Source organism: Cyprinodon tularosa, unplaced genomic scaffold (assembly GCF_016077235.1).
Source record: "Cyprinodon tularosa strain WSP-4 unplaced genomic scaffold, ASM1607723v1 ctg1014, whole genome shotgun sequence".
Taxonomy (NCBI): domain Eukaryota; kingdom Metazoa; phylum Chordata; class Actinopteri; order Cyprinodontiformes; family Cyprinodontidae; genus Cyprinodon; species Cyprinodon tularosa.
The window spans coordinates 74608-95635 of NW_024037799.1; the positions used below are offsets into that span (position 1 = coordinate 74608).

Below are 21028 nucleotides of genomic sequence, written 5' to 3' on the forward strand. Positions count from 1 at the left end.
TGTTGCTGCCAAAATACGCAGGATGTGATGTCACCAGTCCTGGCCTTGAGCAGCTGGCTCTTGCACTTTTAACAAATACTGACTTCCCTAAATCATACATTTGTCCACTGCTATTCTGACTGGAATGTTGCAGCAAACATGTTAATTTTTCCCTTTAGATACAATGGTAGACTGATATTAGAACGGTATTGCTATTCTTTTCACTTTTCAGCTGTGAGCAGTTGTTCTTAACAGAAAAGGTAAAAATTCCCACTATGTATAATAGAGTGGTTGGTACTAAAGGTTTAACTGATCCTTAAAAAATATCTTATATCAGCAGGTTGTGTTGCTAACTCCTTAGTCTTCTGGTATCAGTTGATTTAAGTCTTTATTGGAATGTAATTATGCCAAAAAGGCTGCTGACATTTCCAAATGTATCAAGTTTAAAAGTTTAAAAAAAGATAAAACAACCTGATCTCACTTACAACGTTCATACTCAAGAGCATTGTTTTGAGCGTCACCTAACAGAGCTCATCAGGGTTGGTTGGTTGATCCAGAATTAATATTGTTTTGGTGAATAACACTGGACATATGGAACATAACAAAAAGATACGAGCTGTGTTTTTCTACTGTTGGTAGCTACTACCTACTGTGAAGAAAATATGTATTTGGACAACCTTCTATTTTGAAAGTTCTCCCACTCAGAAATCCTGGGGGGGATCTGAAATTGTCATCGTAGGTGCATGTCCAGTTTGACAGAAATAACCTTCAAAAGAAAAAAAAAAAAAAAAAACGAAATCACAATGTATGTTTTTTTTTTTTTTTTGGAAGACCCAGCCTTGACCCATGTTTAATGCTCTAACTGAGGAAATGAGGTTTTTCCCCAACAGGTGTCTTTATGCAGCTAACTACCTCAAACAGATGCATCTAATTTAGGATAATAAATAGAGTGGAGGTGGACATTTTAAGGCAGACTAACAGGTCTTTGAGGGTCAGAATTCTTGACAGATGTTCAAATACTTAGTGGCTGTATCATACAAAAAATTGTTTTAAAAAAACAAATATGTTGTGATTTCTGTTTTTTTTTTCTGTTTCCAACTGTTTCATCCTACTTCTTAGTAGGATTTAGCATATCCCCATATCCCTGTCCTTCCTTGCCAATTCTTCTTTCTTCTCCCCTGTCTAATTTTTATTTCTTCCCTTGTGTTTGTTCCTTAAGTCAGCTTTCCTATTATATCCCTCCCTCCAAACCTCGAAAACGAAGTATTTAATGTTTTAAAGCTGACATTAACGACTGATGCACAGAGATGGGGACTCGAGTTTGTGACTCGTACTCGAGTCGCACTTAAGTCGCATATTTAATGACTTCAGACTCGACTTAGACTTGCATTTGAAGGACTTCAGACTCGACTGAGACTCGTGATTTCTGACTTGTGAACAATATTTTATTCCAGTGTAAAAACACTTATTGAAGTGTTTTTTGTTTTACTAACTTGACTGATCGCCGCTCGCCTTACCCGCACACAGAAGAGGTAAAAATAAAAATAAAAAAGTAGCACTTGTGGCCAGTATGGCCCCACACTCAGTCGTTGACACAAGGGGGAGCAAACAACTCAAAGACCCAAACCGTGAAGCACTCAAGTTCAAGTGTTTTATTTATACAAAAAGCCACAGCAAAAGTGGCATAATAAAACAGTCCTTTTCTTCTCCTGATAAAACCTAAAATTCAAGAGTTTTCCTTAAAAATCAGAGGCTGGAAGTTGAGCTCCGCTTGTTATGCTGCTTCTGGTGCGAGTGATCGGCCTGGAGCACCCACTGGCTGATCCACAGCTGACTCTGCGGCGCCCCGGCACTGTTCCACTCCCTGGCGTGCCACACCCCTTTCCAGACCGATCCAGCTAAAAAGAGAAGCAAGGAGAACGCCAGCATCCACGCGCCAAAACCCCGTCGGAAGATATATTCCTGTTTATGCTTTAAGCGAGGCGGAGCGCTACTTACAGGCGAGGTTCCTCCTCTGCCCTAATACTCCTTACTGGGCCATCTGTGCACCCTCCTGGCGCATGGATCCCGGCAGCGCGTCCGTCTCTGTCACCTGCAGATTCCGTTCTCCTTTCCTTCAGACTCCTTTTATGTCGGCTTTAATCAGCCCTTGCTCACACCTGAGCGCAGCAATTACGCAGCGCAATTAATGCACTCCGCCTCCTCAGACAACTACTTCAGTCCAGTGCGCATGGATTGTCACAAGGGAAAAACAAACTAAAACAACCCAACATACAGGAAAAATTCAAAAGTCTAAAATAAAGGAAAACAATCATATAAAAAAGAAACATCAAAACATGCAAAGCTCAAGAAGAAAATACAAAGAAAAACAAATCATATCTTCCTTGCCAAACATGAAAAGCATAAAACTAACATTTAAATGAAAGAAAACCATAAATCATATTTTTCCCTGTGCAACACACTGACGTCACTGACGCAACAGTACGTGACATATATGCCCGTGCGCATGCATGCATGCAACCCATACAGATATGGAAGCGATGATTAGCCCCCCTGTTTCGGTGCCACCGTTAATAATAACCTTTGGCTACAAAAACTTTACATAAGGCGGGAATAAAAGAGCAGCAAACTGCAGCTTCTTTAGAAAAAATACACGATGCTTGGTCCACCACATCTAATTTTATCAGCTACAGTGCAGTGCAGGTGTACAGCCAGGGACATCACAGACATAAGGCAATAATTCAGGACCTTATTATTTCATGCAACCTCCCCTTGTCTTTGATCGACAAGCCCAGCTTTAAAAGCTTCATGGCAGTGGTAGAGGAGAAATATGTTGTGAATAATGTTGTAAATTGGCGCTAAATAAATAAACTGAATTGAATTGAAAATACTGCCCGCCAAGTCATTAAGTTACAAAAAGTTATTGCCACAATCTTCCTTTTATAAAAGTATTGTTATTGTCCTGCTATTTGTTTAGGGTTTTTCTTTATCTCTTGTAGTTGCAAACCTCATATGTATTAATAAAAGGCAGGATTGTGATTGTTTTTTTCCCCCACACTCCTCATTTTCACTTAAAAATAAAAAGCAGACATTTACTGCTAAAACTAGAAACAGTTGTAACCACAAATGTCAGGTAAATACTGTAGGAAAATAGTTTTTTTTCTTTATAAAAAAATGCGAAATTTATGTGGAAAAAAGTTTTGCGTGTGTGCTTTATTAATTGTATTTTTCATTTTGCAGTTCAAGATAATGGTAATTCCATAGATATAATAGCGACCTCTTAGCTATACCTTCTCAGTGACGGAGATGAAAACACAAGGAGAAACAAGCAAGCACGAAAATTATTGCACTTTTTTTAATTAATCAAGTGATTACAATTTTTTGTGCGATTAATTGATTGCGACAGGCCTTCTCAAGACTTGAGACTTGACTTGGACTTGAGCTCTCAAGACTTGAGACTTGACTTGGACTTGCAAAAAATGACTTGTGAACATGTCTGCTGATGCATCTAATTCTGGACTTTTTCCTGTGAGGTTTTGTGCAGCAGCCCCGATGCTGACATGATGTTCTCACTGGCCCTCTCCAGTTTACCTCACATCTTTTTAGAAGAACCGAAACAGCAGATGAATTAATGACCCTAATTCATTTTATTTCTGTCGCTTATTAAAACAGCAACGACTTAGAGGCAGATATAAGCTGCCTGCCTGTGAGTGAATGTATGATGCGAAATAGCAGCATCATAATGACAAGCTCTCCTCAGATTTCTGTGCACTTGTCTTCTGTAATGATAGACAGGTTTCGGAAAAAGTAATTGATTGTGCTTCATTGGTAACAAAACCGTTGAAGAAAGTCCTTTAAAGCATTAGAAGCATCCATACTCTTTAATTTATACCAGCAGATAGCTGGTTGTTATTAAAGTGAGCAGAGATCATTACACTTGGTGTGAACTGTTTGTCTCATCTTCCCGAGCTGTAGGCTCATAGTGAGCTGTTTTGTTGCTAAGGGAGATTGTATTCTGCTCCTGGATGGTCATCAGAGAGTAATTTAGATGCTGTGAACCTTTCAAACCACACTGGCTGAAAACTTTGGGATTTGTTTGAGTCTTGAAAGCTGCAAACCTATCAAAAGCAGCATTTTAATGTCAAACCTGTAAACCAACAAAAAAACACATTTTTTTTAGCTCTGCAAAATGTTCATAGCCTGAAAAGAAAGAAAAAAAAAACTAAATCTCCTATAATCCAAACATAATATTGGAATGTAAAAAAAAAAAAAAAATCTCATGTTGACCCAATACATTTTTTGGCTGTTTTCTTCCAGTGTTTTCCTAGCTTGTATTTATTCAATTTGTTTTCTCCGCAGACCTCTCAAAGAATCGGCTCAGTGACATCCCCTCAGAGGTTTGTCACCTGGTTGCCTTGGAGACCCTAAACCTGTATCACAACTGCATCAGAAGCATCCCAGACAGCATCATCGCCCTGCAGTCCCTTACATCCTTGAACCTTAGGTATGAACAATCACACTCTCACCATTTTGTTGAAAAAGAGGCCACCACCAAAGCCAGCAGCTGTCACAAGGTGGCATGTACATCAAAGCAGCTGATGATGGGTGTGGAGCTGTCTGTGACATTTAATTGCCTCTAATTTCCATTTGCTATCTGATCAATTTGGAGTAGAAATTATTAAGCTTATCAATTGTGATTAATCGATTCTTAAACATATGTCATTAGAATCATAGTTGAGTAATTTAACCAAATCGTTCCCTAAAGTAATGATTCGCAAAGCTTGCCCCCAGTAAAAGGACCTGATGTCATGCTCGTGATCCTAAGTCTTATAAGTGCACCTCTTCCTCGCTCTGGGGAAGAAGTCTGCATCAACACACATTCTGTGTGTTCCATACAGTATTTGACAAAACAGCTTTGCAAATATCAGTCATACACAGTTTGGGTTCAGTACAAATAGTACTAAATTTCTTGATATAAAGGTGTTTTTTTTTTTGTTTTTTTTTTTGCAGCTGACCACATTATTTTATTAGCCAAAATAAGTTAATTCAAAATCTCAAAACAAAGTAGATGGATTCATAGGTAGAGGTAAATATTTGGAGGTTGCACTTAAACCCACCATTTTGTCCCTATGTATCAATAATCCTCCTAATGTTATTATTTAAAAAGAATGTTATTCTATTAATAATTACCAAAAAGTATCAAAAAGCTGAACAGTAGACATATATCAAGTTTAGGCTTTTTTCAAATTTTTTTTGTCTTTCATTAACACATCAAAAATTATTTGTATGTATAAAGCAAATAAACATGATTTCTTACTTGGATTCAATTTTGCATGAGGAAGAACTCAAGGCTATAAATGTACTTAAATATTTGTATGTAGTACTGGATAAGCTCTTAATTATTGAAAAGCTTAATCAAACCTCAACATAAATAGATGCTTTCCTTCTCCAAAATTACTTACCTCTTAGACAATTATAAAAACTTTCAAAAAATTTGCATGGTCTATAAAATGCACGTTGAACTGGCACCATAACCTGTAATGGAGTGCATCAAATTAATAACAAAATATTTCACACCCCAGACCTTGTGAGATATAGTTGACTATGACTGTGTAGTCCTAATCATTTCACCGCTTTTGGTTAGGAGAGCTTCCACACTGCAAAATGTCCATATTTGGTCAGCATTTTATTTATGGATGTATTTCTGTGCTTATGCCTTATTTTAGTTATACAAGTTTTTTTTTTTTTATAAAAAAAATGTATTTCATTCATTCATTACATCAAAAGAACACAAACAATACAGCTTAAAACCAATAAAGAACCGTAGAAGGAAGGAAGACAATCTTATATTGTCTGCCTCATTAACACATATTGTTAAACTTATATTTCTATGATTGTTTAATTCTCAGTATAATTAGTTGAGGGTTTAAACTGAAATGTTAATTAGCTCCAGTTGTATCTTCGCATTTATTTTTGCAAATGGATATTTAAATGCTGTGTTCCTTAAAAAAAACAATGAAAGCCATTTGGATTTCTTGTCTCAGATTTAGACAACAATAAAAACTGTGATTTAAACTTCAGTTGCATTCATGATTTGTGACATAAGTCACACCTTTAGGGGTTTCTTAGTCGTTTTCCTCTATTTCTGTTTGAACGATGTGTGTTTTTGTTTTATAGTCGAAATCAACTGGGCTCTCTGCCGTCATGTCTCTGTGGTCTACCTCTGAGGGTCCTCAACGCCAGCAACAACAAGCTAGTGAACCTACCGGAGACCATTGGGCAGCTGCACGGCCTCATGGAACTGGTAAGACTGATTCACTCTGTACGTTGCAGTTCCAGAAGAGCATGGTGAACATTTCTCTGGGATTACAAAAATTATGTATACGGTGGTATTTTAGTGCTACCTTTTTAGAGCTGGATATATTCTCTCGCTGATGTGAGTCTGGGCCAGAAATTGTGTGCAATTAGGGATTTAGCATTTTTCTGGTGAGTATAGAATTTTAATTGTTTCAAAATTATAATCTGCTCATTCTTATTTTTAAGCTTTCTGATTGGATAGTAATGCATAAGAAGACAATAATATTTATTGCAGCTTCCTTGATGGAGGTGATTGTTTTAAATCTAACAGTAAATGAAGGAAGATCAAGTTCAAATATTTATGTATCGAAGCAAAAGCTCCTAATCCTTATATGAGATCAGTCAAAAAAGTTTTTAAAAAATTAGGTTCAGGTTCATTAGATAAATATAACAGTAAATGTAAGTATACTAACCATGCTATTACCATTACCATGAGAGGGACCTGGGTTCAAATTTTGGTTGCGACAGGGAGGGCATTAAAACCGTGACAGCTTTGATGAGTATTATTAATGACCTGCTGTGGGTACCAGTGATAAGGAAGGTGTCAAGAGTAAAAACAAACAAACAAATGAGATAAAAAAATGCAAATTTTACTTAATATCTTCCCCTATATTAAGATGACCTATGAAACTATTTCTGCAGTTTCGATATATTGGGCTCCTTAAGCCTCTTCTTTTAAACTGAAATTTAAGATTTAGTGTTGTATTGAGTTTACAACCAATTCTCCCAGGTTTTCCTGTAGAGTTATGAGTTGAAACTTAAAACAATTTTGTGTGAAGCGATTTACATTTTGTCTAAATTGCTGTTTCATTTTTCTCAGGATATCAGCTGTAATGAGATCACGGCTCTACCTCGACACATTAGCAGGCTTAAAGCCCTGAAGGAACTCAATGTTCGGCGAAATCTTCTCTGTGTCCTGCCAGAAGGTGAGTTTGGTCCCTTTGAGGTTATTTTTAGTTACAGTTATTTGTCTTTTCTTTGTGTTTTTTAAAATGTAGCTTTAATTTTGGAGGAGACAGGCTCATTTTAGACCACAGTCTAGTGTTTGCTCTGCCACGCCCTTCTAAGATTCCTAAAATACACCTAAACCTTTGCCATGGATCAACGTCTAGTTTTAAGGTCTGATTGGTGACTTTGAGAGAAACACAATTGTCCCTAGTTCATCTGGAGAAACTCAAAGCACATATTTTAAGTGTTGTCTGATGTTTGCCTTTTACTAAAAATTTCTCAAATGTCATAGGATTTTTCAAACTTAAGGAGCTGACTTTCAAACAAGACAAAAAAAGACACATTCTCATTTGCTTTTTAATAAGTGATATATAAATCCAGGAAATGCATCAACCATGACATCATCCAATGCTACTAAGCCATCAGGCGGAACTGAACCTTTTTGGGTGATAGATTTAGAAACATGGTTAAAACAAACGAGATTTACCGGTCGATCTACCTTTCTACCCTCATCTATTGTCATGAACTCTGGGTCATGACCGAAAGAACAAGATTGCGGATACAAGCAGCCGAAATAGGTTTCCTCCGTAGGGTGGCTGGGCTCTCCCTTAGAGATAGGGTGAGAAGCTCGGTCATCCGGGAGGGACTCGGAGTAGAGCCGCTGCTCCTCCACGTCGAGAGGAGCCAGTTGAGGTGGCTTGGGCATCTGGTTAGGATGCGTCCTGGACGCCTCCCTGGTGATGTGTTCCAGGTACGTCCCACCGGGGGGAGGCCCCGGGGAAGACCCAGGACACGCTGGAGAGACTGTTTCTCGGCTGGCCTGGGAACGCCTTGGGGTTCCTCCTGAAGAGCTGGAAGAAGTGGCTGGGGAGAGGGAAGTCTTGGCCTCCCTTCTTTAGCTGCTGCCCCTGCGACCCGACCCCTGATAAGCGGAGGAAGATGGATGGATGGATGGATGGATGGATGGATGGATGGATGGATGGATGGATGGATGGATGGATGGATGGATGGATGGATGGATGGATGGTTAAAACAAACAAAAGTAAATATCATTCAGTGATCCAACTATGTCTCAGTTTATATAGAAAGTATTCTGCTGACTCAGTGAATATAAGGATTAACTCTGGCGGATACTATAGTATTTGTTTACAAAAAAATATTCCCATTGGATTTTTAAATGTAAGTTGATAGCTTTTAATTGGCTATTAAGTGTTTTAAGACGCTTTTTTGTGGAATTATTTGAAGCATTATTAATATTTTTCTAATTCATTCATTTTCACTTCTCATCCCATGGTCTATGCCAAAAGGTTCTTGTGTTGTTGTTATTTTAAACGGTGCGTGTATATTGTAAAATACACAGTGATTACATGTAAATCAAAAAAGGGGCAAGCTATAGAGCAGTTTTCCATCCGTCCAAACCAACAAAACAAAAAGGATTTCTGCTCTATGTCTGCAGCCTCTAATGGGTTTTCTTCAAGGATTTTCCAGTATCCAGCTACAGTTATTATGGAAAGTATTCAGACCCCCTTAAATTTTTCACTTTGTTGCAGCCATTTACATAAATCAATAAAGTTCAAAAATGAAAAAGTGAAATATCACATCGTCTTAACATTCAGACTTTTTGCTCAGTATTGAGTAGAAGCACCCTTTTGAGCTAGAACAGCCCCAAGTCTTCTTGGGAATGATGCAACAAGTTTTTTTACACTCCTTGATTTGGGGAACCTCTGCCATTCTTCCTCACAGATCCTCTCCAGTTCTGTCAGGTTGGATGGTGAGCATTGGTGGACAGCCATTTTCAAGTCTCTCCAGATATGCTCAATAGGGTTAAGGTCATGGGTCTGGCTGGGCCATTCAAGAGTCACAGAGTTGTTCCCAAGCCACTGCTTTGTTATTTGAGCTGTGTGATTAGCGTCACTGTCTTTTTGGAAGGTGAAGGGAAGGGTTACTCTGAGGTCCTGAGCACTCTGGAAGAGGTTTTCTTCTTGGATATATAATGTAGCTGGCCGCATTCATCTATCCTTCTCTTGCAACCAGTTGTCCTGTCCCTGTAGCTGAAAAACACCCCCATAGCATGATGCTGCCACCACCATGTTTCACTGTTGAGATTGTATTGGGAAGGTGATGAACAGTGCCTGGTTTTTCCACACATACCGCATAGAATTAATGCCAAAAAGTTCAGTCTTGGTCTCATCAGACCAGAGAATCTACTTTCTTATTGTCTGAAAGTCCTTAATGTGTTTACAAACTCTATACAGGCTTTCTCATATCTTGCACTGAAGAGATACTACCATCGGGCCACTCTGCCATAAAGCTCAAAATGATGGAGGGCTGCAGTGATAGTTATCTTTGTGGAACCTTCTCCCATCTCTCTATTGCATCTCTGGAGCTCAGTCACAGTGATCTTTGGGTTCTTCTTTACCTCTCTCAACAAGGCTCTTCTCCCATGATTGCTCAGTTTGGCTGGACAGCCAGGTCTGGGAAGAGTTTGCGTCGTCCCAAAGTTCTTCTATTTAAGGATTAATGAGGACACTGTGCTTTTGGTAAGCTTGAGTGCTGCAGAAATTATTTTGTAACCTTGGCCAGATCTGTGCCTTGCCACAATCCTGTGTCTGAGCTCCTTGGGCACTTCCTTCGACCTCATGATTCTCGTTTGCTCTGACATGCACTGTGAGCTGTAAGGTCTAACACAGACAGGTGTGTGCCGTTCCTAATCAAGTCCATCAGTTTAATTAAACACAGCTAGACTCCAATGATGGAGCAGAACCATCTCAAGGAGGATGAGAATAAAATGGACAGCACAGCAAAGGTTCTGAATACTTATGACCATTTGACATTTCAGTTTTTCTTTGTTGATGAATTTGCAAAAATTTCGATATTTGTCTTTTTTTTTCTGTTGAGATATTGTGCTGAGTGTACATTCATGGGAAATAAAGTTAACTTTTTCTATTTTACCAGATGGCTGCAATGAAACAAAGAGTGAACAATATTGATTATTCTCTTTTCAAATATGTTCAAATATGTTCATAAAAACATGACTGAGATTATTTTTCATGCTATACTGTTCAGGGATAAAAGCCAAACCCTGCAAATTAATCCATAGTTATGTATTGTTGTTCAGACAATGAGTACAAATACAGGAAATTCTGCTCCCCATTTGGCCCAATGTCGCAATATTACAAAATTTCTGTAAAAACTTGCTAAAACATAACATTTTTTAAAACACTTCATTTTCAGCCTCAAAGGACTCCTACAACAACATCTGAGTGGCTGAAAAAAAGTTTTTTTGTGTTTTTCTATATTTGGGTTTTACAGGGTTAAATGGGTCTGAATACCTTCTGACCCACTGTACATTAAAACATAAACAGAACAGCTTCACTTGAAAAAAGGGTTCCCCTACTAAGCTAGTGCCACTGTTGTAGTTCGAAGAGGGGATGGTGTGTTCGGTCTGTTGTGCAGTGCTAATATTCTGCCACATATAGTGCTTTGCATGTTTGCCAAAATTTTTACTTACATTTTGTTCTGACCCTTCTTTCATCTGCTCCTGTCTCCCCACATTGCTCAGACCTAAAGTGAATACAGTTCCTGTGGCTTTCTTTCAGCATAAGGGTTGTGCTGAAAGAGTTACAAAATTTACAACTAGTACTGTAGGTGTTTACATTTTAAACAATTGATTTAACAGGACCTCATTTAGTTGTTTAAAACTTGTTTTTTTCGTTTTTTTTATAACCTAACCCTTAGTGTATACTCATACACATGTCAAATATTATACATTTGCCTGTATGTCTGGGTCCAAATGGTATTAACACTTTACAGAGCAGCATACAGTAGCTATTCCAGTCTGCTATAGTGATCTAATTTATTTTGATGAACAAAAGTGATTTTTTTTTCCTTGCCATTATTCACTCGTTTTTTAGTTGCTTTTTTTTGTGACAAAAATGAATCCTGATAGAAATGATCATGATTCTTATTGAAACAAAATATAAAGACGTGGTAGCTCAAAGTGTTGCCTGATTTTAACATATTTTTTGTGTTTGTGTCATCTTGTAGACCTGGCTGATCTTCCGCTGGTAAAGTTTGACTTTTCATGCAACAAGGTGTCCACCATCCCTGTGTGTTACAGAAAAATGAGGCAACTCCAGTCACTGCAGTTGGAAAACAACCCGCTGCAGAGTCCACCTGCACAGGTACATACTCAGATCAGTATAAGAGGACCCAATTTAGCTTTTTCCTTAATTCTAGGCGAACAGGATAATAGAATTGTATTATCAGATCATTGGCAGATTCACTCTAGAAAATACTAAATTGCATATACCTCCATTTTTCTGTCACAGCCCCTAAGTTTTGGAAGGACGTTCCCTTGGCCATTAGACAGGCCTCATCACTTTCTGATTTTATATCTCTTCTTAAGACCCATTTCTTTTCCATGTCTTTTAACATAATCTGATATATTGACTTTGTCTTACTGTGTTTCTTTTATTTTATTACTATTTTTATACACGTCTTTATGTTTTATGCTTGATTATTTTTATTTTATTATTGTGTATAGCACTTTGGTCCTGTTGGGTGTTGAAAGTGCTTCATGAATATGGTATGTTTTGGTATGGTTTTGAACTGTGATTTTGACACAGATGTTCCAAAAGTGGCCAAAATGTGTTTTTACCGCATAAAAAAAACCAATCTGGTCACATGAAAGTGCTTATTTCCGTGGCATGGGTTTCATTCAGTCTTTTTTTTTTTTTTTTTTTAGATTTACCCCATTTTAGTCTAAATATACCATTGGGAAGAGCATAATATCGATAAAAGTTAGAAGACTTAAATCAGCCAAATTGTGTCCTTTTTCTCCAACAACAAGAATTGTGTGAAAACATATAAATAAGGAAATAACATGAATAAAATCAAATTGCAAATAAAACAGTCAAGTATTTTAAAAAATCTCATAAGTAGCTGTCAATTAAATGCGTGAAAATATAAATGATAAATGTGAAATAGAAACCCAGCATTCTAAACAAATTCACAGCAAAATTGGACATAAACAAATATTGACCAGACAGTCAATATGAAGTAATGAATATAACAAACATTTTAAACTATTTTTGGTGAATTTTAGAGAAAGTGGAACAACGATTCTATTGTTCAGGACCTGATGGGAGGGGGACTGCCAAACGTTCTGATTACAAGTCGATAAATTATTACCCACTTCTGACCAGTTTAATAAGTCTCTCGCTCTTATTTCCATCTTCAGATCTGTATCAAGGGTAAAGTCCACATATTCAAGTATTTGAGCCTCGAGGCTTGTCGCAGCGAGAAGATGCCTGACTCTCTGTACCTCCCAGTTATGGAGCGACTCAGTTTCCCCCGTCCCTACACCGGCAGGTAAATGCAATGGGATTAATTTTTCTATGTAACCCAGTTGGAAGTTTTCTTTTCCTTTTCCTTCTTTGTGGGTCTGCGCTCTTTCTTCAAGGCCTAATTTCTACAGCTGACAAAGTAACGGTCCTGAGAACCCAGACACAATTATATGTCCTAATTATTTATGATAAGTTATATTCAGGGCTGAAACAATAATCACACTAATCATGATTAATCTATTATTGAAATAAACGTAGACCAATTTAGTAATCAGATAATCGTTAACTGGAGTACAGACTATTTTTATCTGTCAATATGCTCTATCCAGAACTCCTCAAGTGGAAACATTTGAGTTTCACCTGGTTTAATTTCGTTAAAAGTCTTGTTTATGGAACCATTTGCTATACGATTATTAATCGATAGATGAATTGATTTTCAAAGTAATTGTTAGTTGCAGCCCTGGCTATATTTATCGAAAAAACTTTAAACATGCCCACCTGACAGTAGCAGTACCATTTTAAAGTAGTTCAACAGCAGGGGTAACATTGACTTTCTTCAACATGAAATTAGTTGAGATTTTATGCATGATTTCTTAAATGTCCTTATCTGATTCACTCCTGAAACACCAACTTCAAATGTCCTTTTAGCAGGAAAACGGTTGACGCATTACTTCTAATTTAATTATATTAAGTATATAAGTATAGAAGTATTTCAATGCTCTTTTTTTTAAATGAAGAGAAACTCAATTATTATTTCATAAAAAGTGCCCACCGGGGTCTGTATCGATAACTTTAACATGTAGGTTCTGTTTCACTATGTTAATTAGATATGTGATAATTATCTCTTTTATGTAAAAGAACCAATCTAACATAGAGATAAACCAATCAGAGATTTATGACCAAATGTTCTTTTTTTTTCTTCTTTTTTTTAGAGCTCTAGCTTCTATAGACAAATTCAAAGTAGTCTATAGGGGTAGTGCAGCAGACCTAGGCCTCTCATGAATTGAGTACATAGAACATCACCAGGAACTATTTCAGTTTTTCTCCATATTACCTTGAAAACACCAACCAACATCCCTTGGATATCTATGTGTTTAGAAAGCAAAACCTATGGTGATTACACAATATTATTCAGGGTGGTTTATGTCTGTTGCTGCAGCTTAGCTTTGAGCATTAGTTTGTATCTGTGAGTACCTTGAACCAAACTCCTGTGGTATGTAAGCATGGGCATGTTTTTGTATAAATGATTTGCAAATCTTCTTCAGAAAATAAATATGTTTAATAGCAGGTGTGGGCGGCCCCAGACTCACCACATATGGTGAAGGACCTTTAGCAGTCCTTGGGCATATAGAGGCAGAAGCAATCTCAGCCCCAGACACATGAGGGGCCAAACCCCAAAGAGACTCGACCCCAGAGGCCATTGTGCCTACGTCCCATGGGGCTGCAGCAGATGGTCACACCCAAGGTGGACCCAGAAGAGAGCGCAGGGGACTGAGGCCAACCCACCGAAGAGCACACCCCACCCCAAGCCAGTCACAGCCATTCCAGGCCCCCACATCTGTATGGTCTTCCCATATCCATAGCTGCGAGGCAATCACAACCCAGGCGGTCCAACCCCTCAGGCACTCGACATGCCTGCAGTGTCCCCCCACCAGACTGTAGGCACAGGCCGCTCGCAGGATCAGAGCAGGCAGACCCACACCACCTGCCTTACAACCACACCAGCCAGTCGGCTCTCCAGCAAGGATGGGGCCAAACCCTCCAATGTCCCAGACCCCAGCCAATGTCAGGAACCATCATTCCCCATCCAAGCAGACGGAAAAGACATTAAGGCCATATGGAATCAAAAGGCTGGAGAGCCTAAGGAGAGCTAGAAACCCCAGCCAAGCTGTAACCAACCCCGAAGGCCCAGCCCCATCCCAAGGTGGAGCAGAGACAACAGAGTAGTGAAAGACCCCATGCCAGCACCCCTCCTGCTTTGTGTACTGTTGTTGCCTGTTGGATTACTGTGTATTTAAAACCAGGTGGAGGGTAGATGTGTTGTTGTTGTTTCTATATGTATAGGTTCTCCAAAGTTTCCTCATCCAGTTTGAGTAGAAAAATTTAAGAAAGTGGAATTGATAGGGTTTATATCCCTGGTTTACATTCATTGATTTGTTTTACCTGAATTACAGCTAAATTAGACGGTTTTATACTGTTTTGTTTACTACCAGTCTAATGCCATCTTACTCACTCACAGCTCTTGGGAGATCTGTCTGAATTCTGAACTTTCTTTCTTTGAGCTAGTAGCTAGCAAGCATGAGGACTCCCATTAAATGATCTTTGGTTATAATTTGGTTATCAAAATTCAATGAGCGTATGAGAAAACACATGAATGTTAAAGTTATGTTGGTATTTAAACCCTTAGTAAAATAAAGCTTGTTTTAGCTTTATGAACAACAGCTCAAACATGTCAGCATAACATTCTATGCGGTCCATTTTTATAACTTGTTTTAGTCAACAGTAAACACATGAAATTATCAAAATTTATCAAAGAAACAAAGTGTTTTACTGTAAAATGTATCTCTAAATGTGCCAGACCTCTGCCTTTGTTGATCTCCCTTTTAGAAAAGGCTGAGTTGCAGTGTCCACCAGCTTAGCATAGCATACAAGAGCAGAGGAGTTTTTTTGTTCCAGCTAGTTCCCACACATCTGCAAAGTTCTTTGTTTTCAGAGGCTCCAAACAACCAGCCTCTTGCACCTGAAAGTCCTGTAACTCAATGAGAGCAAACACTTTTTTTGCAGCAGCAATTTGATTCTGATGTCAGCCACCTGGTCGACTTGAGAGAAGATTATACTTCTGCAACCGCACACATCACATCTCGCTTTGGTCTGTTCGCAAACCAGTTTTGCTGGTATGCTTTTGCACCGTCAGTCTGGAATTTCTAGGGACGTACAGCAGTTTCCTGCCAAAGCTAAAGGGGGAGCCTATTCGTGAACCCGCGAGAATTTCTGCAGTGCCGGCGGGAGTGTTTATCTTCCAAAACAACAATGGCGCGTCTGCAAGATTTCACGGTCACGGAGATGGATCTAGAGTTGCTAGACATCGAAGAGGAACAGGTGCCGTTAATGGAGTTGGCAAAAAGACAGATTAACCTTTGGTCATAGTTGTCCATTGTAGTTGTTCCTTGGTTTTTAAGAATGGCGCGTTGGTTTTTAAAAATCGAGAAGGACAACCACACAGACAGCCGGAAAGGCATACCAAGGACCAATCACAGCTGCTTTTTGTCTGCGTACTTACGCTCAAAGTCTGTGTGGGTTTGCGACCTTCCGACGTACAGTCAGGTTTTTTTTAGAGGTGCGCACCGACAGATCCAGAGGCTATACATCAGAAGCATAAATTGGCCTTTAGCCGTTTATCAGTTTGCAGTTTTTGCTTCTAACATGGGGCCTTCCATGCTAGTTCCTCTCCGATATGAACGGACCAGAGATCAGTCCCCAAAGAGAAAGAACCAGGTATGATGCAGTCGCTTTTCTCCTTAAACACCGTGGCCGCAGGACTGCATGTTCTGTGAGATTGCCTTGGAACTGTCTTGGGGGGAGGGGCTTTGTAGTAGGGATGGAACGGTTTTTGAAAACGGTCCGAACTGTTCGGTTCGACTGTCTCGGTTCGGTTCACGTGTGTTTCGTTCGGTTCATGCGCTGCTCCTTTTTCTCATCGGCGAAGCGTGTACACTCCAGAGCAGAGGTGGCGGTACTGCGACCAAAGCCAACCACCAGTAGTAAACAAGAAGAAGCAAAGCAGCGTAGCTGGGTGTAGCAGAAAAAAAACAGTTTTTTTTCAGGAGTTAGAAAACGCGCCAGCAGCACTTTATAGGTCTGCTGTATGGGACCACTTTGCATTTAGAGTAACCTACGATGACGGCGGAAAGAAAGTTGTGGATAAAAGTGCAACATTGTGCAACACGTTTTGTTTATGCTAACAGCAAAATGACCAACATGTCATGCCAACCCCGAAATCCCACATACTCCGTCAGCTCTCCGCCCTGCTGCGCACCAGACCGCCTGCGCAAAGCAAAGCCTACAGCCTCCACTGTGGCTCCCGTCCGCTCCGCTCTGAGTTCCTTGGAGATCGTAGAGGGAATGCGCAAGATGATTAAATTCAAAGCAACAAAACATGCGGAAATTATCCAGGGTTTCCCCGGATCATTAAAAATAATTACAATTCATTATTTTTTTTTGGATTTTTTCATTAATTTCATAAATTTTTATGAGATTTCGGTGTAACAATCAACAGATACCGAACCGAAAACCGTGACCACGAAACCGTGAACCGAACCGAACCGTGGATTTTGTGAACCGTTCCACCCCTACTTTGTAGCAGTGAGAGATGATTTTTAATGGTATGATATATACATAGTCTTATTTGGAGTAAGTAATTATATTGGAATTCATTCTTGAGTTACTGTCTTGTGTTGCTGGATCAGATTTAAGAAGACCACAATCCTCGGCCAAAAAGCATTGAGGAATGCTCTACCACTTCAGGATAAAGGGGGACACCAGTTTTTTTTTACATTGGGCCCTTGATTTTACGTTATTACATCATGTTCTAATCACCCATATGAGTTTTGTGTCATTTTGAGCTGTTCTGAAGATATTCCGTTAGGTTATATCCAAGTAACATCTTCCTATGGGCAAACAAGTTGAAGGCAGAAACTAAACTGTTCATAATTTATCATTTATGGTACGCCAACATTCATAACATGTAGACGAATCACTATCCCCCAGACATCCGCGGTTATATTTTTTATAGTTATATCTTTTAAAAACAAAGCTGAGTGTGTATGACGTCCTCCGCGTCCGACGGCTACCATTCATTTTTCCTGTCCGCTGAACTGCTGCTAGTTTTACTCACATGCCTGGAAGATGTCTAGTGCTACTACCACAGATGATCTCGCTCTTGAAATGGAATTGCACGATTCAAATTAGCTAGCAGAATAATATAAGGGATAGAGCGTAGCCGCCTGTGGCCCGGGCTGCCTGTCACAACTCCAGCGTGTCCAGCGCGCGGATGATGTCATACACACTCCGCTTTGTTTTAAAAAAATATAAATATAAAAAATATAAGCGTGGATGTCTGGGGGACAGTGATTCGCCTACATGTTATGAATGCTGGTGTACCATAAATGATATATTATGAACAGTTTAGTTTGTGCCCATAGGAAGACGTTACTTGGATATAACCTAACGGAATATCTTCAGAAAGGCTCCAAATGACACAAAACTCATATGGATGATTAGAACATGATGTAATAACATGAAATCAAGGGCCCAATGTAAAAAAAAACAGCATTCCCCTTTAAATGTAGGAATTTACCTTACATGGTCAAAAAATTAAATGACCACCTTCTCAGAATACTGTAGAGAAAACAGATGAGCCACTATGGACACTAAACTGCGCCTGGTTTAAAGATTTTTCCATTAAGGTTTTGAGTCGTTCCATTAAATAGCAGTTTAAAATGTACATGTCACATTTTGATATGTACAGCTACAAAGGTTTTGATTGAAAAGGTGTAGAAGGAAGAAATTTCTAATGTGATCCAACCTGTCTTATAAAATCAATTTACAAAGCATGCTTAATTATGTGTTAATAACCAACCATGTGTATGCCTCTTGAAAACAAATAAGAGGGAAAAAGAAAGTTTTTGATATAAAATAACTTGTTATAATTTACCAAACAGTAAATTAAATAAGAGTCTGAGATAACCTGCAAGCAAAACCTGCAAGCAAGCATTTCAAGAAACTTTTAGAACAAAAGAATGAAAAACAAATACAATAAGTAAAAATACTAAAATATTATGTTATGTCATATAGCCAATATTGAAATGATTTAATCTTGAGAGCTCAATGAAATAAAACTAAAATAAAAAAAATCTAATAGAATGGGGAAAGGTCAGCTTTTTATCATTTTAATAAAGCCGTGTGAAGAAAAGAGAAATCCTAAAGGAAAGTTTGGGACTAACACAAAGAAGGAAAGGTCTCTCTGTTCAGTGTGTTGTACTCATTCAGACACACAAACCCCTGTGGGTGTGTGTGTCAGGTGTGTAACCTGTGTAATTTGTCTGCAGTGTGGAGGACATGGAGCAGCAGAGGAAGCAGGACAGCGACTCTGGAGTCGGCAGCGATAACGGAGATAAGAGGCTGTCTGCGACCGAGGTACTCCATGTTTTTATGTGTAACTCTGTCTACGCAAGCTGTCACTGTGATTCTATGCTTACATATGTCTGCTTTTATCAGTTTATACTTACACGTCATGCTACAGTATGCTTATTTCCTATTGGGTTATAATTTAGCTTGAAGATTCCACTTCTCTTCCTGCTCACTAATGCAAGGTTTCTGAAAGTTAAGTCTCAGATTTACATTAAGTGATCACTTTGCATTCCATTGTGTTACCTTAGATTCAGAAACTGCTTCAATAGCTTCAGAATGTATTAAGTAAAATGTTATTAAGTAATATGGTAATGTAAGGAGATGCTAAGGTCTATTGGTCCATGTGAAAAACAGATTTTTTTTGTAACATTAACGCTGAATATTTTAAAAGGTTTTTGGATGTTTTTAAGGGGAAATAACATGGTCAATCAGATTAACTTAATTCACAAGATTGTGTCTTACCATTGTCATGTTGTGATTATATTACAAATGTGAACAATGTAAATGAAAAACAAATTTTTGATTTATAAGATTTTGCTAAAGGCTCCGCCATGTTGCAGTACCTCAAACGGTGACGAAAAAGCGCTTAAAGCATTTGGTTTAATGAAGGATGAAGATGAAAGGACCCTCCAGCTTCTAAATCACATTGCTTATGCTTTTAAGCCTGTTCACCGTGAGTAAAGCTGTAGGAAGGAGAGAAGAGGCAGTTTTGGAGCCAGGATTCTCCCTATCCATGCTACCCTAAGGTCCATGTTCTCCTTCACCATCCTGTGGACTTTATTTCTGAAATGTCAGGCTGCTCTATGTATCTGCTTGGGGATTATTCAGGAACATGTCCAAAACTTCCAGCTCTCAGCACAGCGATCTAAATATCCAAACATTGGTAAAGCATAATTGGCTGAACAGTACGGTCCAATTCAGCCTCCTGACAGCAGATATAATCCATAACCATGGGGATCCGTGAACAGTAGCCACACTAGGTCGCATTGTCACCCGTTTCGCCCCAAAACACGTACCGGCTCCCAAACTGCCTCTGTTCTCCTTACTAATGCTCAAGTCACACTGTGAATGGGATTAAAAGTATAAACAAAGTTATTTAGATGCTTGAGTGTTGTTTTAGCTTCATCTACCATCAAACCAAATGTTTTAAGTATTTTATGGGTGTAATGTATCTATACATCTTGGTATATCCAAAGTATTCAGTTTTAAGCTGTAGCATATTACCAAAAAAATTATAAAACCAAGCTTTGTTTTTTCTTTCATGTTTATATTTTTCCCTTTTGTAATATAATCATTCATAATAGTAAGACATAATCTTGTGAATTAAGTTAGTTTGGTTGACTATTTCATTTCCATTTTAATACATGACCTTAACATTATTGCTGGCTTCATTTCCTGCAGCCTTCAGATGAAGATAGTCTGAGTCTCAACGTGCCAATGAGTAACATTACAGAGGAAGAGGGAATTGGCAAAGATGACTCTATTGAACACATAAGCTCCCTAACAGGTAAGAAGGACAGCAACTATGGTAGAGGGTAGTTCTGAAACAGTTAAAGCGCACAAGAAGACACAGACCCAAAAAAACATAATGGTTGCATGAGAGCACACACACCTTTAAATACTGCATTCAGTTTTCCTCTGTTCACATCTACCATTAATGAAAGGACATCTAATGTACCTTGAATAAAGTTCTGCTCTCTCAGTACAAGTGTCATGATAAAAACATGTAATTTCTCCAAACTTTGTAACAAGAAGAGACTGACACTTAGAGGGGAGGCTGACACTACTAGTGAAGGAGTTTTCTTCATAGACTGGACTAAGGAGTTCAGATCTGTCCCATAATATTTATATCACAGATTATAGATGTAAGGCCTTTCCTTCCACAGAGGGGCTTTTGTTTCCATGGAAAAAAAATATCCAGCTCTGGTGAAGTTTCCCAATTCTGTTTGTAAAAATAAACTGCTTATGGCAAACCAAACCAAAATCATACTGGACCATACAAAATGGATACCATACCTAGGATTAGAGTTGCTGGCAGCTTTCATATCTGGGACTGGAACTAATTTTCTTGTCAAGATGGAGGAAGTTATGAACATCCAAATGCCAGGTTTTATCTCAGGCCTTCAGAACCTGTTGGAAAATTGAAGATTAGGAGATTTAACAAACCAGAAACTGCACTTTACCTGCCACCACTTAACTGTACATAA

General features: G+C 38.7%; 1 protein-coding gene across 5 annotated transcripts in view; it reads left to right on the forward strand.

Annotated features, from left to right (window-relative positions):
- The window catches only part of lrch1 (leucine-rich repeats and calponin homology (CH) domain containing 1), a 128202-nt gene that overhangs the window by 62243 nt on the left and 44931 nt on the right, over nucleotides 1-21028 (forward strand). For all 5 annotated transcript variants that reach the window (XM_038278288.1, XM_038278297.1, XM_038278307.1 and 2 more), the window contains exons 2-8: nucleotides 4339-4483; nucleotides 6157-6283; nucleotides 7157-7262; nucleotides 11332-11468; nucleotides 12527-12657; nucleotides 18740-18827; nucleotides 20223-20328. In XM_038278288.1, coding sequence (XP_038134216.1) covers nucleotides 4339-4483; nucleotides 6157-6283; nucleotides 7157-7262; nucleotides 11332-11468; nucleotides 12527-12657; nucleotides 18740-18827; nucleotides 20223-20328 — 840 coding nt within the window. The remainder of the gene's footprint in view (nucleotides 1-4338; nucleotides 4484-6156; nucleotides 6284-7156; nucleotides 7263-11331; nucleotides 11469-12526; nucleotides 12658-18739; nucleotides 18828-20222; nucleotides 20329-21028) is intronic.